The sequence below is a fragment of the Aquarana catesbeiana genome, linkage group LG01 (assembly GCF_042186555.1).
Source record: "Aquarana catesbeiana isolate 2022-GZ linkage group LG01, ASM4218655v1, whole genome shotgun sequence".
Taxonomy (NCBI): Eukaryota; Metazoa; Chordata; class Amphibia; order Anura; family Ranidae; genus Aquarana; species Aquarana catesbeiana.
This window is the reverse complement of record NC_133324.1, coordinates 129,759,927-129,779,152: the sequence shown is the minus strand read 5'-3', so window position 1 is coordinate 129,779,152 and position 19,226 is coordinate 129,759,927. Positions and strand designations below refer to the sequence as shown.

Here is a 19,226-nt window from a genome sequence, read left to right as displayed (position 1 = left end):
GCCGTGCCGTGGGCCATCGAGTCCTTTCATAAGAACCACAGTGCCCCAAGGCATTATATGCAAGGAGTGCTGGGTTGTCAAATAAGGGGGTCAGTGGGCCGAGGTCTGTGGACAGCGCATAGGTGAGTTGTTTACCGTACCATAGGGATAATGCCGCCAGTGTCAAGGGGGAAAGTTGTGTCATGGTGCGGAATTTAGCGTGGCATCTCCAGAGTAGAGCTCGAAGGTCCACTAGAGCCACGTCTTGTTCTACAGTCGTAGAAGGTTTGGTCAAGGGACGGGGAACCATTCAAGCAGTCTAGAGAATATGGCAGAGGTGTGATAAATCTAGAGTTCCGGGTAGGGTTGTCCCAATACCGCTTTTTTAGGATAGAGTACAAGTACCGATACTTTTTTTTCAAGTACTCGCCGATTACCGATACTTCTTTTTTTTTTTTTTTTTTTTTTTTTAAACAATGCTTTCTTCTTTTTTTTTCAGTTTTTTTTAGGGGAGGGGGGGGGGTGAACGGTGTCTGTGTGTTGTTTTTTTTGTTTTTTTGTTTTATTTACATTTTTATTATTTTTTTACAATAAATATTTTTTTTTTTATTTATTGTAATATGTGTTTTTTTTTTTTTTTTTTTTAATCAGCCCTGTTAGGGGGCTGTTAAGACCCCTGATATCTCCCGCTTGAGACAGAGAAAGAGACCGAGGATAGAGATTTCCCAGTCCCTTTCTCTGCAGCCTCAGCTGCACTGAGAATGAATGGAGAGAAGACAGCGGCTCCTCTCCATTCATAAACTGAGACATCGTAATCACAGGAGATTACAATGTTTCAGTTATGTGAATGGACAGTCAGCTGACTCTGTCCATTCACAAAGGAGGACATGGGGGGAGGGGGACAGAGGAACGGAGGGGGCATGGAGGAGGATGCGGTGACAGTCAGCAGTTATCGCGTGTGGGGGAGTTACAAGCAACGATCACCGCTGTATGTCACTAAGCAGCTGAAAGCCGCGGGGGAGAAGCTTATAACTCCCCCACGCGCCAATCACTGCTGACTGTCAAGGTATCGGCGGAAGCATCGGGAGTATTAGTACAAGTACTTGGGCAAATTCTCGGTATCGGTACCGATACTAGTATCGGGACAACCCTAGTTCCGGGAGACCAATTCCCTCCCCCCCCGCCCCCGCCCCCGCCTGGGAGAGCACAGTGTGTACAACCACTTTAAATGCTAGGGTGGATGCTATGGGATGTGAAGTGGAGAGCTGCAGGCGGGGAGACATCGCTGGACATCTTGATGTGACACCATATGATAACTCGTACATGAAGGAGTGGACGTGGGAGGAGAGAGGGGAGGATAGGAAAGAAGACGAAGAGGATAATAAAGGCAGTGAAAACCAGAAGAACTGCATTAGGTAGGGAGTACTAAACAATTCTGATGAAATTATATCCTGGTGAGGGCAGAATAGAGCGCACAGTAATACCAGTCTTAATACTGTGGTGCCGAAAGTCTTGCATTCAAAAATGAGGGAGCTGCTGTCTCTAGTGACCATGATTGGGAGAAGAAATGGACACTACAACATTGATCTAAAATAAACACAAAATACAGAGACAGTGAAGGCTCTGCTAACTTTAACGTGGGGAATGTGACAAAACTCACTAGGGGCTTCCCCCCCAGTCAGAATATAGAATGACTATGTGCAAAGTGGTCACGGATTGTGCTGGGGGGTCTAAAGGAAAGACCCGCACAGGAGTAACACAGGTACATCTAGGGGTGAACCAATATCCTGAGGGATCCCCTCACACGTCCGCTCTCAAAAACGCAGCACCATAAGCTAACAATATACTAACTATTAAATGAACCAACAATGTTAAGCATAGAATAATACAAGTATAACATAACCCTCAGAATGGCCGCAGAAGCCGCCAGGTCCATTCCATCCAAGGGGGCCTGGGCACGACGACCGAAAAAAGGTCGCCTGTCACCCCTGGGGCCAAAAAAAAAAGAGAGAAGGTCTCCCCACCAGCTGGCAGGAGGCCTGAGGGTTTCATCTGGCAGGGGATTTGGATGCGTTGGAGCTAGGGCGTTTCTTCTTTGTAAATGTTTCCCATCCAGTGGAGAGAGGTAGGCCAGGGGTCGGTGGTTGCAGGGGCCAATCCGGCACTTTTCCCAGGAAGGTAGCCAGTAAGGATGAGCTCCAGCGTGTTCGCACACCCCACATGCAGAGCCCGCCAGGAAGTCGGCACTGCGCAAATCACAGGCAGTGAGACATTTCCCGATCTCTGCAGCTGCGCATCGGGACAATGTCTCCCTGCCTGTGATCAGCGCAGTGCCGACTTCCTGGCGGGCTCTGCATGTGGGGTGTGCGAACACGCTGGAGCTCATCCTTAGCCAGGTCTCCAAGCGTGCGGAAAACAGCCTTTTTGCCATTGTAAGATGCTGAAATTTGGAATGGGAATCCCCATCTATACTTGATCCGTTTGGCTTGCAGAGTACCTGTAACTGGTCTCAGAGATTTCCTCATTAGCAAAGTCTGTTTAGACAGGTGGGCAAGCAACATGACTATATAGTGTTATTGAATATAATAGATTCTTGAGAGAGAGCTGCTTGCATGATGTCAGCCTTTAATGCTGAAAAAGTGGATCCTGCAGATGACATCCCTGGGGAAGACCAGGTTTGGATTGCGGGGTCCCAGAGACCTGTGGATATGGTCTATTTTGATTACTGAATCTTTTGGTTTACCCAAAAGCTGGTTAAACATGGTGGTAGCTGCAGTCGCCAAATCCTTATTTTGTACATCTTCTGGCAAGCTGCGAATGCGAATATTGTTGCGACGGCTTCTGTTTTCTTGGTCATCTAGGCCATTGAATAGTTGTTGAATTTGTATAGTATGCTTCTGGAGGATCTCGCCATGCTCATTGGTTCTAGTAGCTGAATCCTCTACAGAGCGTTCAATATCCTCCATGCGGTGACCTATATCCTTGCGGACGTCAGTGATTTCCTGTTTGTATGATCTCTCTAATCTGCCTATATAGGATTCAGTGTCCTGCTTTGTGGGGAGAACTTTGATGTAAGCCTCCATGTCCCATCCAACTGTGGAGCCGTGGGAGATGGGTGAGGGGCTTCTGGAGTGGATGGGATCAGGGCCAGAGGCCTGGGGAGAGTGAGGGATCCGGGTGGCTGCGGTGTGTGAAAAGGACCGGAGCTGGAGCTGATCAGCTATGTGTCCTATCCTGCCATGCGTTAAGCCGCGCCCCCCAAAATTAGCTTTTTTAAATGCCACTATTGCTATAGTTTCAAGTATTCCTTTGATGTAATTCCATTAAGCCAGCCAGCTGTTAATGCATAGTTACACTTTAAAATGTTTTTGTTGATGACTAAATTAAAAATATGTTGGTGCTCCATAAAAATACACATTAGCAAAATGATATACTACTGTACCTGCTATAATATTGGTCATTTTGTTCAGCAGCTTTTGCAGAGAGGATACCACCACCTTTTGTAGCTTCTTGGGTCAATTACCTGCTTTTTGGGTTAGGAATAAGTTCATGGTGAGATCTTCTGCTTGATCCCTTCTTCCCGCAAGTGGGCTGGATAGATTTGGTGATTAGCACATCGGTTCAAATCCCAACCATGATACTACCTGCGTGGCGTTTGAACATTCTCCCTGTGGGTTTCCTTTGGATACCCTGGTTTCCTTCCACACTCCAAAGACCTGCTGATAGGTTAATTGGTTCCTATCTAAATTTGGCCAATTTATGTATAATTATCAGTGCTATATAAATACATGTATTAAATAACAATAAAATGTACATTTGAATGGGTTAGATTTACAACGCTTTCAATTGCAGTAGGACTTCATTGGCTTACAGAGCACTACTGTTCTGTGTCTGGTATCTTCAGTGCATTAGTTGTCAAGGAAAAATATACAAGGATAGAATGGAATACCTAAGCCAGGGCTCTACAAATCACATGGTGAGTAGAAATTGCGTCCTCGCCCTGTCCCTTTAAGGGGGCTAGGGCGGCCTCCTGGCTCACCTGTCTCACACCTATCCATTCAATGCATGTGCTTCCACTGTGGAGACACTTATAAATTTAGTGTTAGGACTGCAAGTAATACAGGGTGCCTTGACGAGGCCTTGCAGCTTTCACATGCGTTTGCAAATGTGTGCTAACTAAACCCCTGCTTTTAACATACGGTTAGACAGGTAAATTTGGTTGGTCAGCAGACTGGTTGGTGAGTTGAGCTATGGAATTGTCTTTTTCTTAAATTGCGTCCTCGCGCCTGGGCTTTTTTTAAGCCTATTCCTAGACTTGAGCAATTCCTTTTGCCCCAAGCCCTGGACATGCAGTGTCCTTTTGGACACAACTGATCCCAGATCGAGTTAAAGGGACAGTCATAGTGGCCCTTTGATCAGCTGTGGCCAATCACAGCTTATCACATCGTAAACATCGTTTCATCTGTTGCACTAAGTGTCTTTGGCTGGCCAGAATGTTTTAGGTACCCATATTTGCCTGTTTCTTTGTGCTTGGACAACATATCTAGAAGCAGTTTTCCTTGAAATGTCTTCCTGTGAGACACCTTGTTGATCCAGTAAGAATACCGTTTGTCTTGTTTCTCTGCTTAGTCATGCGTCTGTTCTGTAAGACCAAGTTTAGACATGGTTGATGGGGGAGCAAAAATGTGCAGATGAGCTGCGCTTTTGCAACCCACCAACCACCCCCGCTTTAAAGGTTAACTCCACTTTGGTGGGGAAAAAAAATTAGCACATTGGCAAAAGGGGGGGGAAAAAAATATTCTAGTGTATATACCAGTGATGGCAAATCTTGGCACCCCTGATGTTTTGGAAGTATATTTCCCATGATGCTCCACTACACTGCAGCGTGCATGCGCATCAAGGGAAATATAGTCCCAAAACATCTGGGGTGCCAAGGTTCGCCATCACTGGTATATATTCAATTGCGACTCAAGTTATAGTGTAATTGTATGTTATTAAAAAATGACTTTCTTTTTCAATCTGCAGTGCTATCATTTTCTTTTTGAAATATGGCTAACTGGAGGTGTTATGCACACAGATGGTGTACAGAGCGCCCCCTGAAAATGTAATTTCCTGTATGTGTGATCGGCTTACGGATTTTCCCAGAAGCCTACACCAAGATACAAGTCAGTTTTGGCATCCTCTGCAACAAAAATGCAATTTTTTGTGAAATACTCCCAAAGGGAAATCCCATCTAAAGGGATGCAGACCCTGTCACTTTCCTCAATCAAGTCTACCATCACATTTACCTACATGGCCAAAATCACGTGAACACCTCTACAAATACATTTTATACAGTTATGTGCTTCCAATCTTGTGGGTACCAGTTTGGGCAAGGCTTTTTTCTGCTCTACATTAACTGTGCCCCTCTGTACAGGGCCAAGACAGTAAAGATTGAGGAGCTTGGTGTGGAGGAACTCGAACGGCCTGCACGGAGCCCTGACCTCATCCTTACTGAACGCTTTTGGGATTAATGGGAATGCTTATTGCATGTCAGATTATCTTGTCCAGTATCAGTACCTGATCTCACATATGCTCTTTTGGCTGAATGAGCACGAATTCTCACAGATATAAACCCTAACATTGTGCAAAGCCTTCTCAGAAGGGTGGAGGCTGGTATAGGTGCTAAGAACTGGCAAAACCTCTTGTGTTCATTGCTATTCTCCTCTATCAGGAAGCCTCATGGCTACCCCCAAAATTAACGATTGGGCGTAACACAGAGGGTCTAGACTGAACACCCCCCCCCCCCTAAATTCCCCACCCTCCTAAATTCCCCACCCCTGCAGTTAATGTGTTCTAAGCCCATATCATACTTACTCACCTCAGTGTAACTTAAAACTGGCCATTCCTCCTTGCTTTCTATTATTTGGCCACTTGGCCTTCTATGATTTTTATTGGATGTTAATTATTGACACATTCCACCTGCTTTATCTAGGGATTGACTGATATAGTTTTTTCGGTGCCCTTACGATACCGATATTTCGGTCACCTCTTCTGCTGATAGCTGATATTTTTTGCCGATATTTTGTACATTTAAAAAAAAATTTTTTTGCACTGCCATTTTACTCAGGGGGGGGGGGGGGGGGGTCTATATGACCCCAAACCCCTCCTCTGCACTTCAAAGTATTCAAACCGTCAAGATCAGCGTTTTTGAATACTTTATTTTTTAAAACTGTCGCCTTTAAGGGAATTGATGTCATGACATCGCTTCCGGATTTCTAGATCCGAGACCCGAACGAAGCATTGGCTTTGTTCAGGTCTTTGTCCCGTGCGAGCAGCAGGTGGTGGTGGGACGGGAAAAGAACGTCCCCTCCCGCTGCTTGTAATAACAGCCGAGTGGCTGCTGAGCCGCATCGGTTGTTATTACAATAAAGCCGACCGTCCGCTCTAAGACTTTCACACTGGGGGCGTTTTTCCGGCGCTTTAATGCTAAAAATAGCGCCTGGAAAAATGCCTCATCTGCAGTCCCAGTGTGAAAGCACTCAGGGGCACTGTGCTGGCAGGATGTTAAAAAAAAAAAAAAAAAAAAAAAAAAGTCCTGCAAGCAGCACAGCATCTTTGGGGTTCTTTAGGAGCAGTGTATACAAATTAAAATCAATGGGCAGTGCCTGCATAGCGCCTTGGCAGCATGCTTTGCGGGGGTTAAAAGTGCCCAGCTAGCGGCCGAAAAACGCCTCTAAAACGAAAGGGCTCTTAAGAACGGTACCAGGGTGATGCATGCAGCTGCATGCATCACCCCGGTAAAACCCCTTGAAGCAATATCGGTCAGTTTTTTGACCGATACTTCTAAAAAAGTGAATATCGGCCGCCGATAATCGGTCGATCCCTAGCTTTATCCCAAAGACTCTTGACAGTGCTACTCCCACTTCTTTGTTGAAATCTATTGTTCCTTTAATTTCATTATAACAATCAGAAGATTTCACGCTTCAAATCTATCACATATAAACGTATGAACTAACATATAAGTGAGCATATATGTGCAGCTATGATAGCTGTAAAAATGTGGATAAAAAAATGTAGATATAAACAAACAATCTTAACATAATAGTCCAAGTGTGCTGATTAATATAATCATCATATAGTGAAAAAGTTCATGATACATGTGTCACATCAGCTGGGGTCAGATGTGGGGGGAGATAATGATGGTAATCCTTCTATGGAGGGATCCGATTAAACCGGGCTCTCAAAACTCTCACCTTAAGGGAAGCAGATACAGGCATAAAAACGTTTCTTTAGTAAATGCTGTATGATGTAGCTTATTGGTTATCCAGGTTGGGCATCTCTGATGGCTGGGTTATCCTCTCAGTGTGTAGATACCTATCAAGTAAAGGGGGAGGGGGGGGGGGGGGTTGCCCACCAGGGCTCCACCGATCCGGTGGAATAAACAGGGGAAGGGAGAGAGAAAGTTCATACGTTTATATGTGATAGATTTGAAGCACAAAATCTTCTGATTGTTTTATTGAGTGTAATGTGAACACTTTTTGATTTTGCTGCAGTCCATAGAGACACCATCACTATTTACTCACGTTGGCACTATTCTTAATATTTATTTTTGGTGGTCATCACATTCCTTGTACTCATAACAGCGCGAGGGACAACATCACATTCCCTTTAATTTCATTGTTCAAAGAAATACTCAATGACTAGACGTATTGTCTTCCCCTCATGGCGCAGTCTGCTCTCAGTTGGAGTGCCTGAGGATGCTAGACAATGCTCCACACCTTACAGCCCCTGGAAAGACTTACAATAACCACAGTCGCTGGTTTTCTACAGACTAGTCACTTATACCTTTCCATGCACTACCTATTATTTTATTGATTGCAAGTTATGCTTATTCTTTCTGTACACATTGTTAAGCTTCAATAAAATGTTAATCAGGAAGAAAGGACAAAACCATATTTTTGGAATGGGATGATCCACAAACATTTAGCCATATGGTGTATAACAGTTTAAGACATATCAGATTGTTGCTTCAACTGCAATTGTTAATGGTTTCCTGTTAGAGGTAACTGGTAAAGCAAATATCCATGGGTCTACCTTATACCAAAATTGGGGTGTTGAACTAAACTCTTTAATAATACATTATACAGCAGATGGTGAATCAAAACCAAAACTATGGGTGCTGCTCAAGGCTTAGACTTCCTCTATTATCATCTGCTGGGAGTCCATGCGCAATATCAATGTGAAGAAAGAAACCCCCCCCACGGGGTGTGGCCTGGATGGAGGCTGTTTTCACTTTCTACATTCAGGGTTTTGTTGTGACGTGTTACTTGTTGGAACTTCTTTCTTAGCAGATGGTGTTTGTTTTGGTGGAGTACTTTTAAGAAGTGTAAGTATTTGTTTTATACTTCCTTGGCAAAACACCAAAGCTCATAACTGGGTTGTGCTGGCTAATCGATGCAAACATGGCACAATTATAATCATCAATCTGTACATAATAAAAAATATAAAAATCTTTTTTTCCTTAAATAACTTGTGTATGCCTCGAATAGCCAGGTGGGGGTCAGCCCACCTGCCTCCCGTAATCTATCCAAACTGAAAAAAAAAAAATAGTTTTGCGGAAAAGATCTTTACAGGTTTCATTACTTGGACTACTAACACCAATTAGCTTGCATGGAAATAATTAGTCTATGGGTGCACTTACATTTTCCTCCAGCACTGTGAATATTTAATGTGTGTGCTCAGTAAAGACATGAGAAATCAGTTATTTGGGTTTTATCAATTTAAGCACATTGTGTTTGTCTCTGTGTGTTTTGTATTGTAACTTAAAGGAGTTGTAAATTCTCAAGGTTTTTCACCTTAATGCATTCTGTGCATTAAGGCGAAAAACCTTCTGTGCTGCAGCTACCCCCCAGAACCCCCCTTCTTTCTTACTTGAACCCTATCATTCCAGCGACGAGCACCAGTCCAGCAGCTCCAGCCGCTGTCTCGAATCATCATTGGATAGGTTGACAGCAGCAGGTGCTATTGGCTCCTGCTGCTGTCAGTAACATCCAGTGACACAGGAGTCGGGGGTGGGCCCGAGTCCTGCTGTCTGTGTCAATGGATACAAAAGTCGGGAGCGCACGCACGAGTTCCCCTATTGAAAGTGGCTCTCCATGGGGGCACTCGAACCCCAGAAAAGGAGGATTGGGGCAGCTCTGTGCAAAACCCTTACACAGAGGAGGCAAGTATGACGTGTTTTTTTTTTTTTTTAAATAACGAACCTTTACAATCGCTTTCAAGTGGTTGTAAACCTCATTCATGAAATTTGACCTGGGCACGTCTATCTGTAGTGTTTACTTATCTCTCTCCAACGCCCTAAGTCTGGTGTCCTTCTGCTGCTCCGTTCTGTTATCAGCATAATGACTTCTGACAAGTTCTCCGACAACTGAGATAAAACCAGCCTGAAATTTGTGTTGGGGTGGGTGCTAAAAATTTGCAGAGAGCTGGTCTATTCACAGCATACCTCTGCACATTTCTTCCTTCCTCTGCCTATGTGGAGGGGGGGGGGTGCCTTTCCTCTAATCAGCTGTCATGCAGTGTTTGCCTAGAATCCACACCCAGTGGTGGAGCAGGAAGAGAAAATTTCTACCACCATGTGCACTGTCTAAACAGTCCAGAAAGTTCAAGATAGCACGTATACAAGTAAATCTTATATAGGGAGATTTGTTTCATTTCTGTGTATCATCTGAAGCTGTTCACTTCACTGGGTATATGTGAGGGTTTACATTCACTTTAAAGTGTTCCAGTCTCCCCTTCCAAAAATTAAGTCAGCAGCTACACATACTGTAGCTGCTGACTTTTAATATTAGGACACTTGCCTGTCCTGGAATCCAGCAATGTCTTCACTGCCGCCATTGCTGATAAGGGAATCCAACAATTTTATTTATTTTATTTCAGGTATTTGTATAGTGCCGTCAATTTAAGCAGTGCTTTACATATATATTGTACATTCACATCAGTCCCTGCCCTCAAGGAGCTTACAACCTAAGGTCCCTAACATACATTCATACACATACTAGGGCCAATTTAGACAGGATCCTTAACCTACCAGCATGTCTTTAGAGTGTGGGAGGAAACCGGATTACATGGAGGAAACCCACGCAGGCACAGGGAGAACATGCAAATTCCAGGCAGATGGTGTTGTGATCATAAGCTTCGCGGCTTCACGGGTCCCTACTGCGCAAGCGTGCCATGCTCTCTTACTGGCCTGGCAGCAGGGGGAGGAGGAGGGGGCCGAACATCTGACGTACTTCGCTGCTGCAAAGTCCGACGGAAGTGGGGACAGGGTACCCCCCCAAAGGTGCCTAATGTGGCACCGGAGGGGAGGAGGAGACAGATAAGCGGAAGTTCAATTTTTGGGTGGAACTCTTTTAGCCTGGTATAGATGGGCTGATTATTGGCTGGTTCAACTGAAACCTGCCAATATTCAGCCTGTGTGTACATCAGCCTGTCTGACAGAAGCTGGCTGAACAGGCATGCTGGAAAACCAGCATCTGATTGCTATTGGCTGCCAGCGCTGATCAGATGGCAGACTGCTTTGCCTTAGGCCTCATGCACACGAGACGCTGTTAAACTCGTGTTCAGAGGCAGTTGGACACTTTTTTCAACTGCCCATGAACCCATTCAATGTTATCCTATGTGTCCATGTACACAGTCTCATTTTTTGGCGTTTAACCTCGTTTTTCCAGAAGCAAAAAAATTGGTTAAGACGCAAAAGTTTTCCACGTTTCAGGCGCTAAACGCCGGTACCGCGTTTAGCCGCATTTGTGTTTTTAAAGGAACATTTTACAACCCGACTTTGGAGCCCCATATCTCGGGGCCACTTGGTGCTAGGAACCCCAAATTTGGTGTGCAAACACAGTGGACCTAGCACTACAACATATCCATAGCACCAAGTGGCCCCGAGATATGGGGTTTGGATATGTTGTAGTGCTAGGTCCACTGTGTTTGCACACCAAATTTGGGGTTCCTAGAACCAAGTGGCCCCGAGATATGGGGCCCCAAAGTCGGGTCACAAAATGTCAAGCACTTTTCTGCAGCAGAGAATTAGATTTTGTGACCCGACTTTGGGGCCCCATATCTCGGGGCCACTTAGTGCTAGGAATCCCAAATGTGGATATGTTGTAGTGCTACGTCCACTGTGTTTGTACACCAAATTTGGGGATCCTAGCACCAAGATATGGAACGCAAACGCAGCTAAACGCGGCATGCAAACGCGGCAAACCGGGCCTTTCTAAACGCTGGTTTCAGCTTTTAAAAACATGTTCAGCAGAGTTTGCACCAGCGTCTCGTGTGCATGAGGCCTTAGTGTTCCTTTATAAAGCAGTAACTTGCTTCAGAAATGTCCCTCGTTGTGTTCAGTTAAAATTTTACATTGATTTTACTATTACATTGCAAAGTTTTGACAGTAAGATTGAAGTAATCACTATTTATTTTTTATTTATTTTTTGAAATTTTTTTAAAGAAATATGTAGTCTAAGGGGTTGAATGTAAAATCTGGTGCAGTTTTGTATGGTAGCCAATCTGCTTCTGACTTCAGCTTGTTCAATAAAGCTTTGATTAAAAAAAAAAAAACTTGGAAGCTGATTGGTTTCTATGTAGCACCAGATTTTTGCACACTCCAGTTTTAGTAAATTTAAAAGCGAAGAATGTTTTGTTTTTTTTGTTTTTTTGTTTTTTCCCATAATCATACTTGCCTAGGTGGATGCAGCATCGGTCTGATGGCTCGCCAATGGCTCGGTTCTCATAGCTCACCGAGCAGAGAGCTGCTACCTAGCAGTCAGCAGCTCTCTGCATGAATTTGATAGCATGCAGTCCCTGTTTGACCAGCAACTTTCTACCTGGCTCTTCTGGTTGTTTGTAATGTTGGCTATTTTCTCCAAAAAAAGACAGCTTGCCTATGATCAATTAGCAAGTTTGCTAATAATTTCCAGTGTACTTTATCTAGCATCAATTCAATGAGAGCTGCTGCAGTGCCTATAGCCTGTTCTGTGTGCCACTCATTATCTAAGAGCATGTGATGCTGGAGGATTATTCAGTGTCATCTGGTATTCTTATCTGAGATAACAACTGAAGCAGGTCAGCAAACGATCACTGCCTGCAGAACAAGCAAACCTTCAACAAGCAGAGTAGAAAAAGAACAAAGACTCTGGATCCTTCATCTGATGGACAAATCCTCAAACACAAAGTCCAACCACCCATGGTATGTTACATTTAATATCTCACTGCGGCCAGATCAGGTAGATGATCATATGACTGCATAATATAATTAGCTTGGCCGTGTTTCCATAGAGATGATTAGGTCTGTCTTTACTAGTCAGCATAAATAGTGGTAATGTTACGTAATGAAGTTTACCTAATTTGCTTTTTACTTTCTTGTTATTTTAAAAAGCTCTGAATATCTGCAGTGTCTTCCATGTATTAGTGGTTATGTTCATCATTTTTTGGGAGACTTGTGCCTTCCATGATATCATCTGCAGGTAATTAGTAAGTTAATGCTAAAAAGCTTTTCACAGCTAACTAGTGAGACTGTTATACATCAGTCTAGTTATTGATTCACAAGGATATTTAAGCGTAAATTAACTGCAAGGATTGGTGTCTTTATGCTGAGTTGCCCACCCTGGCTTTATAGGGTAGTTAATATAGGGCTTAGAATGTGGGTGGAAGCAGGTTTAAGTTTAGATTAGACTAGACTTTAATTCCAGGAAAATGCAGAGACATTTTAAACTGTCTATGTAAAATGTTCAGATCACATATAGTCTGCATTGCTGTCAAAAGAAAAAGCAAAAAAGCCTGTGCTATTTTTTTTCTGCTGTGAATTGCACTGAATGAGCCCAGAGGAATAAACCGTATAGTATAAAAACCCATGCAATGTAATTGTGTGCTTTGATCAGTTTGTTCCTCTTATTAAAGGTGTGCATTTCTGCATGGACAAAATTAGGAGTCCTAAAACAATAATTGTGCATAGTATTAAATGGTCCTCTATTGCTCTGTCACAGCTTTACACTGAGGGACACTCCCTGGAATTGTTAATTATGGTAGGACTTGAGACAGATTCCTGTACGTGTCAGTAAGGGTGTATCTGTCAACTCTTAGACCTGTAGCAAGCATCTTTCTTGCAAAGTGGAGAAGTTTGAGCACTCAATCACTCTTGCTTTGGGGTTACACTCTTCAGAGAGCATTTGACAGGCAGTGAGGCCTGCCTTAACCCCTTGAACTCCACACTAGCGTGCCACAACCGCATGCTTTGCACTCTGTGAGGGTCACTTGCAGTGTGTCCCCATTCACCTGAATGGATCCCGTTCGGCAGGCGTTGGACCTGCTGTAAGCGAACAGGCAGCTAAAGGGGACGCAGTTAGAGGGTGGTAAAAAAGCACCTCAAGTACAAGATTTTATTGCTGCCCAAAAACGCTAGTGTGAACAATTTTTTCAGACAGGGAATAAAGGAGAGTAGTGGTAACGTAGCCGTAATCCACTCCCAAGGACTTAAAGATCATTTTTGTTGCAGAATTATCTCAAAAATGTGATACAATTAGTACATGTGCAAAACAATTTACTCCAAAGAAGGTAGAGGTCTTATTTATCGACACTTTCATTATCACCAATATGGTGGCATTTCTTTATGAATTTATCACACAAATATCTACTTACAGTAAAAGTGTGCAATAATATCTACTTGAATCTGTCACAATGGTGCTAACAATGAAAATATATATAGTTTTTATATTTATTGGTCCTGCCTTAAAGGACCTGACGTTCTGATCTTTTGTGGACCTAGGTGTAGATCCGAAGCCCCCATTGTGGGCTCACTTTTCAAAATTTATTTGAACTGTGTAACCCACAACCATTAATCAGATTTTACTTAGCAAACAATGATAAATGTGTCCCCTGTCCTCGCTGATGTGATGATTTTTTTTTTTTTTTTTTTTTTCCTGGGGGGGGGGTGGGGGGTGGAAGAGTACAAAACGCCAGCTTTCTTTTACTGATTGAAGCCTTGAGTATTTCATAGTAATTTCTTTGCTCCAAAAGTCATCTGAGTACTTATTACTTCCATTGTAGTAAAGGTTTACCTACGTTTTCAGATCACCACCAGAGGCTGTGTGTAATCATATGGACAATAAAGAATGCCTTTTTCTATTCTAAAATTTTTTGTTTGATTTTTAAGAGCACATAGTCCATGCTCAAGATTTTGCTGAATAAATAATCATTGGGAAGGTCAGTGACTGTTTAGAAAATGGAAAAGTGCCAGGGCAAGGTTTCTGCTTGATGTATTAGCTTTGCTGCCAAGACAGATAAAATGGTCGATCCCCAGAATTTGTAAAACTGTCTTTTGACTTCACTTGTGTCAGCAGTTTGAGAACCAATTTGTTTTATTAAGCTAATTTGCTCAGGGTTACTTTAAACATGTTCGTTGGTGACCCTTTTATGTTACTGGTCTGCCCTGCTTGGTTTTAGCTCAGCAGTTGCCAATAAGTGGTCCGTGTAGTACTGATGGTCCACAGGAAAATTTTTGTGGTCCCCAAGGGGCGAGAGGTCTGGCACAATTTAAACATTGTGATGGATGTCTACCGCACAATGTTGTTTCCAGTGTTGTTCTCATTGCGTGTTGGCAGTCAGTGCTGTCAGTGCGTATTGATACCCGATGCCTCTTCTGTAGTTATGGCTCCTATGAACTCAGAGGGAGGTGCCAGGAGTAGTGCAGAGATCGGGAGGTAAAGGAGGGGACTTTCAATGGAAGCGCTGATCACAGCTTGTGGGAGGGAGAACAGAGCTCGAGCAAATGTCTAATTAACAGGTGAGATCCAATGATGAATCTGTGCAAGACAGCAGTGTGCTGGGGGGGGGGGGGGGGGGGGGGGGCAGAGAGCCAATGCATTTTGTGTATAAGGCAGGAGTGTGATCCAGGGGGAGGGGGGCAGAGAGCTGGAGCATTGTGCATTAGAGCTGCACGATTAGTCGTTAAGAATCGAAATAACCTTTTTCCCTTCCCGATCTTCAAAATGGCATGTCACGATCTTTCTAACAAGTGCAGAGTTCTCACAGCTGGAAAAAAAATCCAGGCAGCCTGCCAAGTTTTATTACAACACACAAATAAGTAGAAACAAAGTATTTTTTTTTCGTTCTTTTATCAAAGGAAAGAACTCCGGCGTGTAGATGGGGGAAGTTTAACCATTTAAAGACCAAACCTTTTCTGACCTTTGTTGCTTACAAGTAAAAATCATTATTTTCTGCTAGAAAATTACTTGGAGCACCCAAACATGATGTGTGTGTGTAATATATAAATATATATATATATATATATATATATATATATATATATATATATATATATATATATATATATATATATATATATATATATATATATATATTACATATTTTTTTTTAGCAGAGGCCCTAGATAATAAAATGGTGGTTGTTGCAATATTTTATGTCGCACCGTATTTGTGCAGCACTTTTAAAAAAGGAATTTTTTTTTTAATTATAATGTAAAGGAAGGTCTTACACCGCGAGAATCGTGATCTTTATTCTAAGCAAAAAAATTGTGATTCTAATTTTAGCCAGAATCGTGCAACTCTATTGTGCATGTAAACTTTGTTAGTGGTCCATGGGATTCAAAATTGTGAGTTTTTAGTGGTCCATGAGGTCCGAAAGGTTGGCGACCACTGTTGTAGCTGTATACTGTATAGAGTTTCAGCACTTGTGTGGCTGAATGGTCTTTTCACAGCAGTTTCGCTGGCTGCAGGTTGGAATGACAAATCTTCTTAATTTCAGACCGTTTTAATCCATTTATTGAAAAATAAATAGTGCCAAGTAGCAGCTGACACATGTGTGCTATAAGACTAGGATAGTAATTTGCACAGTCATGTACTAAATAATGTCCTTTCTCCTACAGGATCCTTCAGTTACACAGGTGACCAGAAATGTACCCCCCGGGTTAGAAGAATATAATCCATTTTCGGATTCCAAAACCGTAAGTCTGCTCCATATGTTCTCTCAAGGTCGAAGAGGATCTGCAGTTTTTGCAGTATGCTGAAAAGAATGAATTTAGCAAAAGTAATCACTTCCCTTGTATTTCTGTGGAATTTGTGTAATGTTAAGCTCCACTTTTCTATTGTGAAAGAGACACTGTCACATTGAATTCCAGTAGTATGAAACCCTCAGAATTTTTACTTAATACATTGAGAGCAATAAAGCAAGATTCCCCAGTAAACTTTGTTTAAATTCTTACCCCAGCTCTTTTCAACTTTCAGTGTTGCTTTCTCCTGCTCTCTCAGTGCCGCTTTCCTGCGCTTCTGAGGGGGGGGGGGGGCGGAGAGACTACAGTTAGTGTGTGGGAGCTGATTGGAGAAAAGGCACACAGCAGAAGAACTGTGTTGTGAAAAGACAAGCTCCGTTCTGAGATCTCTTCCCCCCCCCCCCCCCCCTCTCCCGACACAAATTTATTTCATGTGTTGGGAATAATTCTCAGAAATGAATCATGCTGATAACAGAGGAACAAAGAAACAGAGAGAAACAAACTACACTCGGAGCTTTGGAGAGAGATAAGTAAACACTGCAGACATATGTGCTTTACTCAGATTCCATGACTGGGGTTTACAACCATTTATACCTGGGCAAGAATTAAAGAATGTAGCAGCTGCATACTAAGTGAATAAATCGGCTGTTGAAAGTGCTTTAAAACTGAGGGTTTAATGGCACTTTAAAGGATAAGTTCACCTTTTAAAAAAAAATATATAATAAACACACCTTTTTGCAGGTAAAAAAAAAATGAATTTATTTAATTTTTTTTTTTTTTACTTTGAGCCTGTAAAGCATTGCCCCATCGATCAGAATATTGTGGGTGCCAGGCAGGACTCCTGCAGGCTTTTCAGTGTATCTGTCTGCCCGTATCTCGTACAGGCAGGCAGATACACACTGACGGGACAAGACAAACTACCAGAACACTCAACAGAGCTGTGGTAGTTCATTGAAACTACAAGCCGACAACTGCAAAGGCTGTAAATACTTGTAGTTTTTCCATTCACAGAACCCTGTGAATGAATGATGCGGCCAGACTGAGCCCTGTGCAGCCACATCTTTTTTTAATATAGTGACAGCAAGTGGGGAAGATGATCCCCCGCTTGCTGTGGCTGCAGCAGTGGGAACATGTGATATATTCCACCCTAAAAAGGGATGGAACACGTGACATGTTCCCAAAGATGAACTTATCCTTTAGGTGTTCATATTATTGATACTGCTGAAGTGTAGGCACCAAAATACATTTCAATTGTTACAAATCCTAGTTCTGCTATGGCTTGTCTTCCAGTTTAGAACTGGGCCAGCCTGCTCCAATACTCAGCACTGTAACTGTCTGCTCACCAATCTATTGCCAAACACTACTGGGTTGAGACCCCCTATCCATTGACAGAGACTGTTTTATCCAATCTCTCAATACATTTAACTAGAGAATCCCTTTAAAGGAAATAAGTACCCCCCCCCCCATATATTTTCAGAGACTTTTGGAACCTCTGTTTAATTTGTGCAGCCCATAAGTTATGCTAGGAACTGAAGTGCACAGATATCGGTGCTAAAAGCACGTTTGCATCATAAAATGTATACCCCCTCCTCCTGCCGCTTTCCTCTTCATTCTGCCAGGTATATTGACAAGTCCTGCAGATATATGTAGCCTGGACTTGCCAATCTTTGTTGCTGATCATGCCTTGATCCCCTCCATAGATTTTAGTTGAGGGACAGTTTTTCTGCAAGTATGGAGGTAGACAGGATCTCCACTGTACTGTGTAGGGCAGGGTGGGTGTGTATGTAGTGCACCTGAAATGTTTTGAATTATGACAAGCCTGCCAATCTTTAGCATGCACGGATTCAGAGGACAGGGTTATGTCTTATTTGGAGTCTTTTATTTGTGCAGCAGGTTGTATATAACTTTGAATATTACATTTGACTATTTCTTTTTTTTTTTTTTTTTTTTTTTAAGCCTCCACCAGAAAAAGTAAAAATGCCAACGGCAGCCCCCAGCACACAGCCAGCTATAATGAAGCCTACAGAAGAGCCTCCAGCATATACTCAAATTGCAAAAGTTAGTATACCTTTTTCTTCACAGTTGGAATAACTTTCCAAGATAAATCTGTCAAATCCTGATTATCTACGATTTACGTGTAACTATGTTAAATTATCCTTAGGAACATGCTCTGGCCCAAGCTGAACTCCTGAAGAGACAAGAGGAGTTGGAGAGGAAAGCAGCAGAATTGGATCGCAGGGAACGGGAGATCCAGAGCCTAAACCAACCTGGTGGTGAGTCTGTGTCATGTTTGCATCAATTTCTTTAGAAGAAGGCTCTATCACATTTGTATTATTTCTAATAAACAATGCAGACTTCATAGATGGGCTTACACATGAAATCCAAACTCCATCCATTTTTTTTTTTTTTTTTTTAAGCAATGTCCTGAAAAAAAAAAGAACTCTCACTGCAGTACCCATCCTATCTCTAATGCTGCAACCCCCCTCCCCACCGACTCATTGCCCTGTGATTTAGCGTCGGGCTTCTTTCATGTCCAGCAGCATTCAAATTACTTCTTGTGATTGTAGAGAATTGGGGTCCAGCCCTCTGGGAGTACATAGTAAAGCTGTTCTGGTCTCACGGGAGAATGTTGCATAGGAATGTACAGTTATAAGTAACATTAAGGACACCCCCCCCCCCCCCCCCCCATAGAGGGGTGCCGATTTGGATAAAGTGGGAAATTATTAAAATCAATTCACTTTTTGTGCGTGTATTTTCCTTTTACATGCTGTCTTTGATTGGCGAGACAACAAAAAGTGAGAGGGAAAATTCACTCTTTTCACTCTTAAACCGGCCGAGATTAGAACCGTGTGTGGTCAGGCTGAATGTACCAAGTTGATTGATTGATCAACTTGGGTACCACCAGCCTGCCGGATTTTACTTGTGATTTCTCGCTAGCGGCTACTATAGCCGCTAGCAATAATACAGTGTGTCAGCAGGAGGGATTCCCCTGTCAGCACTGTCTGTGTTGATGGGGGAATCATGCAAATTTCTTTCCTGCAACCCTTTGTTGTAGGAAAGAAATTTGCACTGTCTATGGCCACCAGAAGAGGTGACTCCATTAGGTTTTCGCAGACAATAGCTACATTTTGTATCCCTTTCTCTCCTGGTAACAAAGGTCATCAGGATTAACAGAGAAGCAAAGGAGGTGGAGAAAGGAAGAAAA

General features: G+C 42.8%; 1 protein-coding gene across 3 annotated transcripts in view; it reads left to right on the top strand.

Moving 5' to 3' along the window:
* The window catches only part of SCAMP1 (secretory carrier membrane protein 1), a 74,556-nt gene that overhangs the window by 19,748 nt on the left and 35,582 nt on the right, over positions 1–19,226 (top strand). For 2 of the 3 annotated variants that reach the window (XM_073623825.1, XM_073623832.1), the window contains exons 2-4: positions 15,899–15,976; positions 17,978–18,079; positions 18,183–18,294. In XM_073623825.1, coding sequence (XP_073479926.1) covers positions 15,899–15,976; positions 17,978–18,079; positions 18,183–18,294 — 292 coding nt within the window. Of the gene's footprint in view, positions 1–11,992; positions 12,206–15,898; positions 15,977–17,977; positions 18,080–18,182; positions 18,295–19,226 lie in introns of those variants that run through there. The other variant, XM_073623839.1, reaches the window with a different exon arrangement.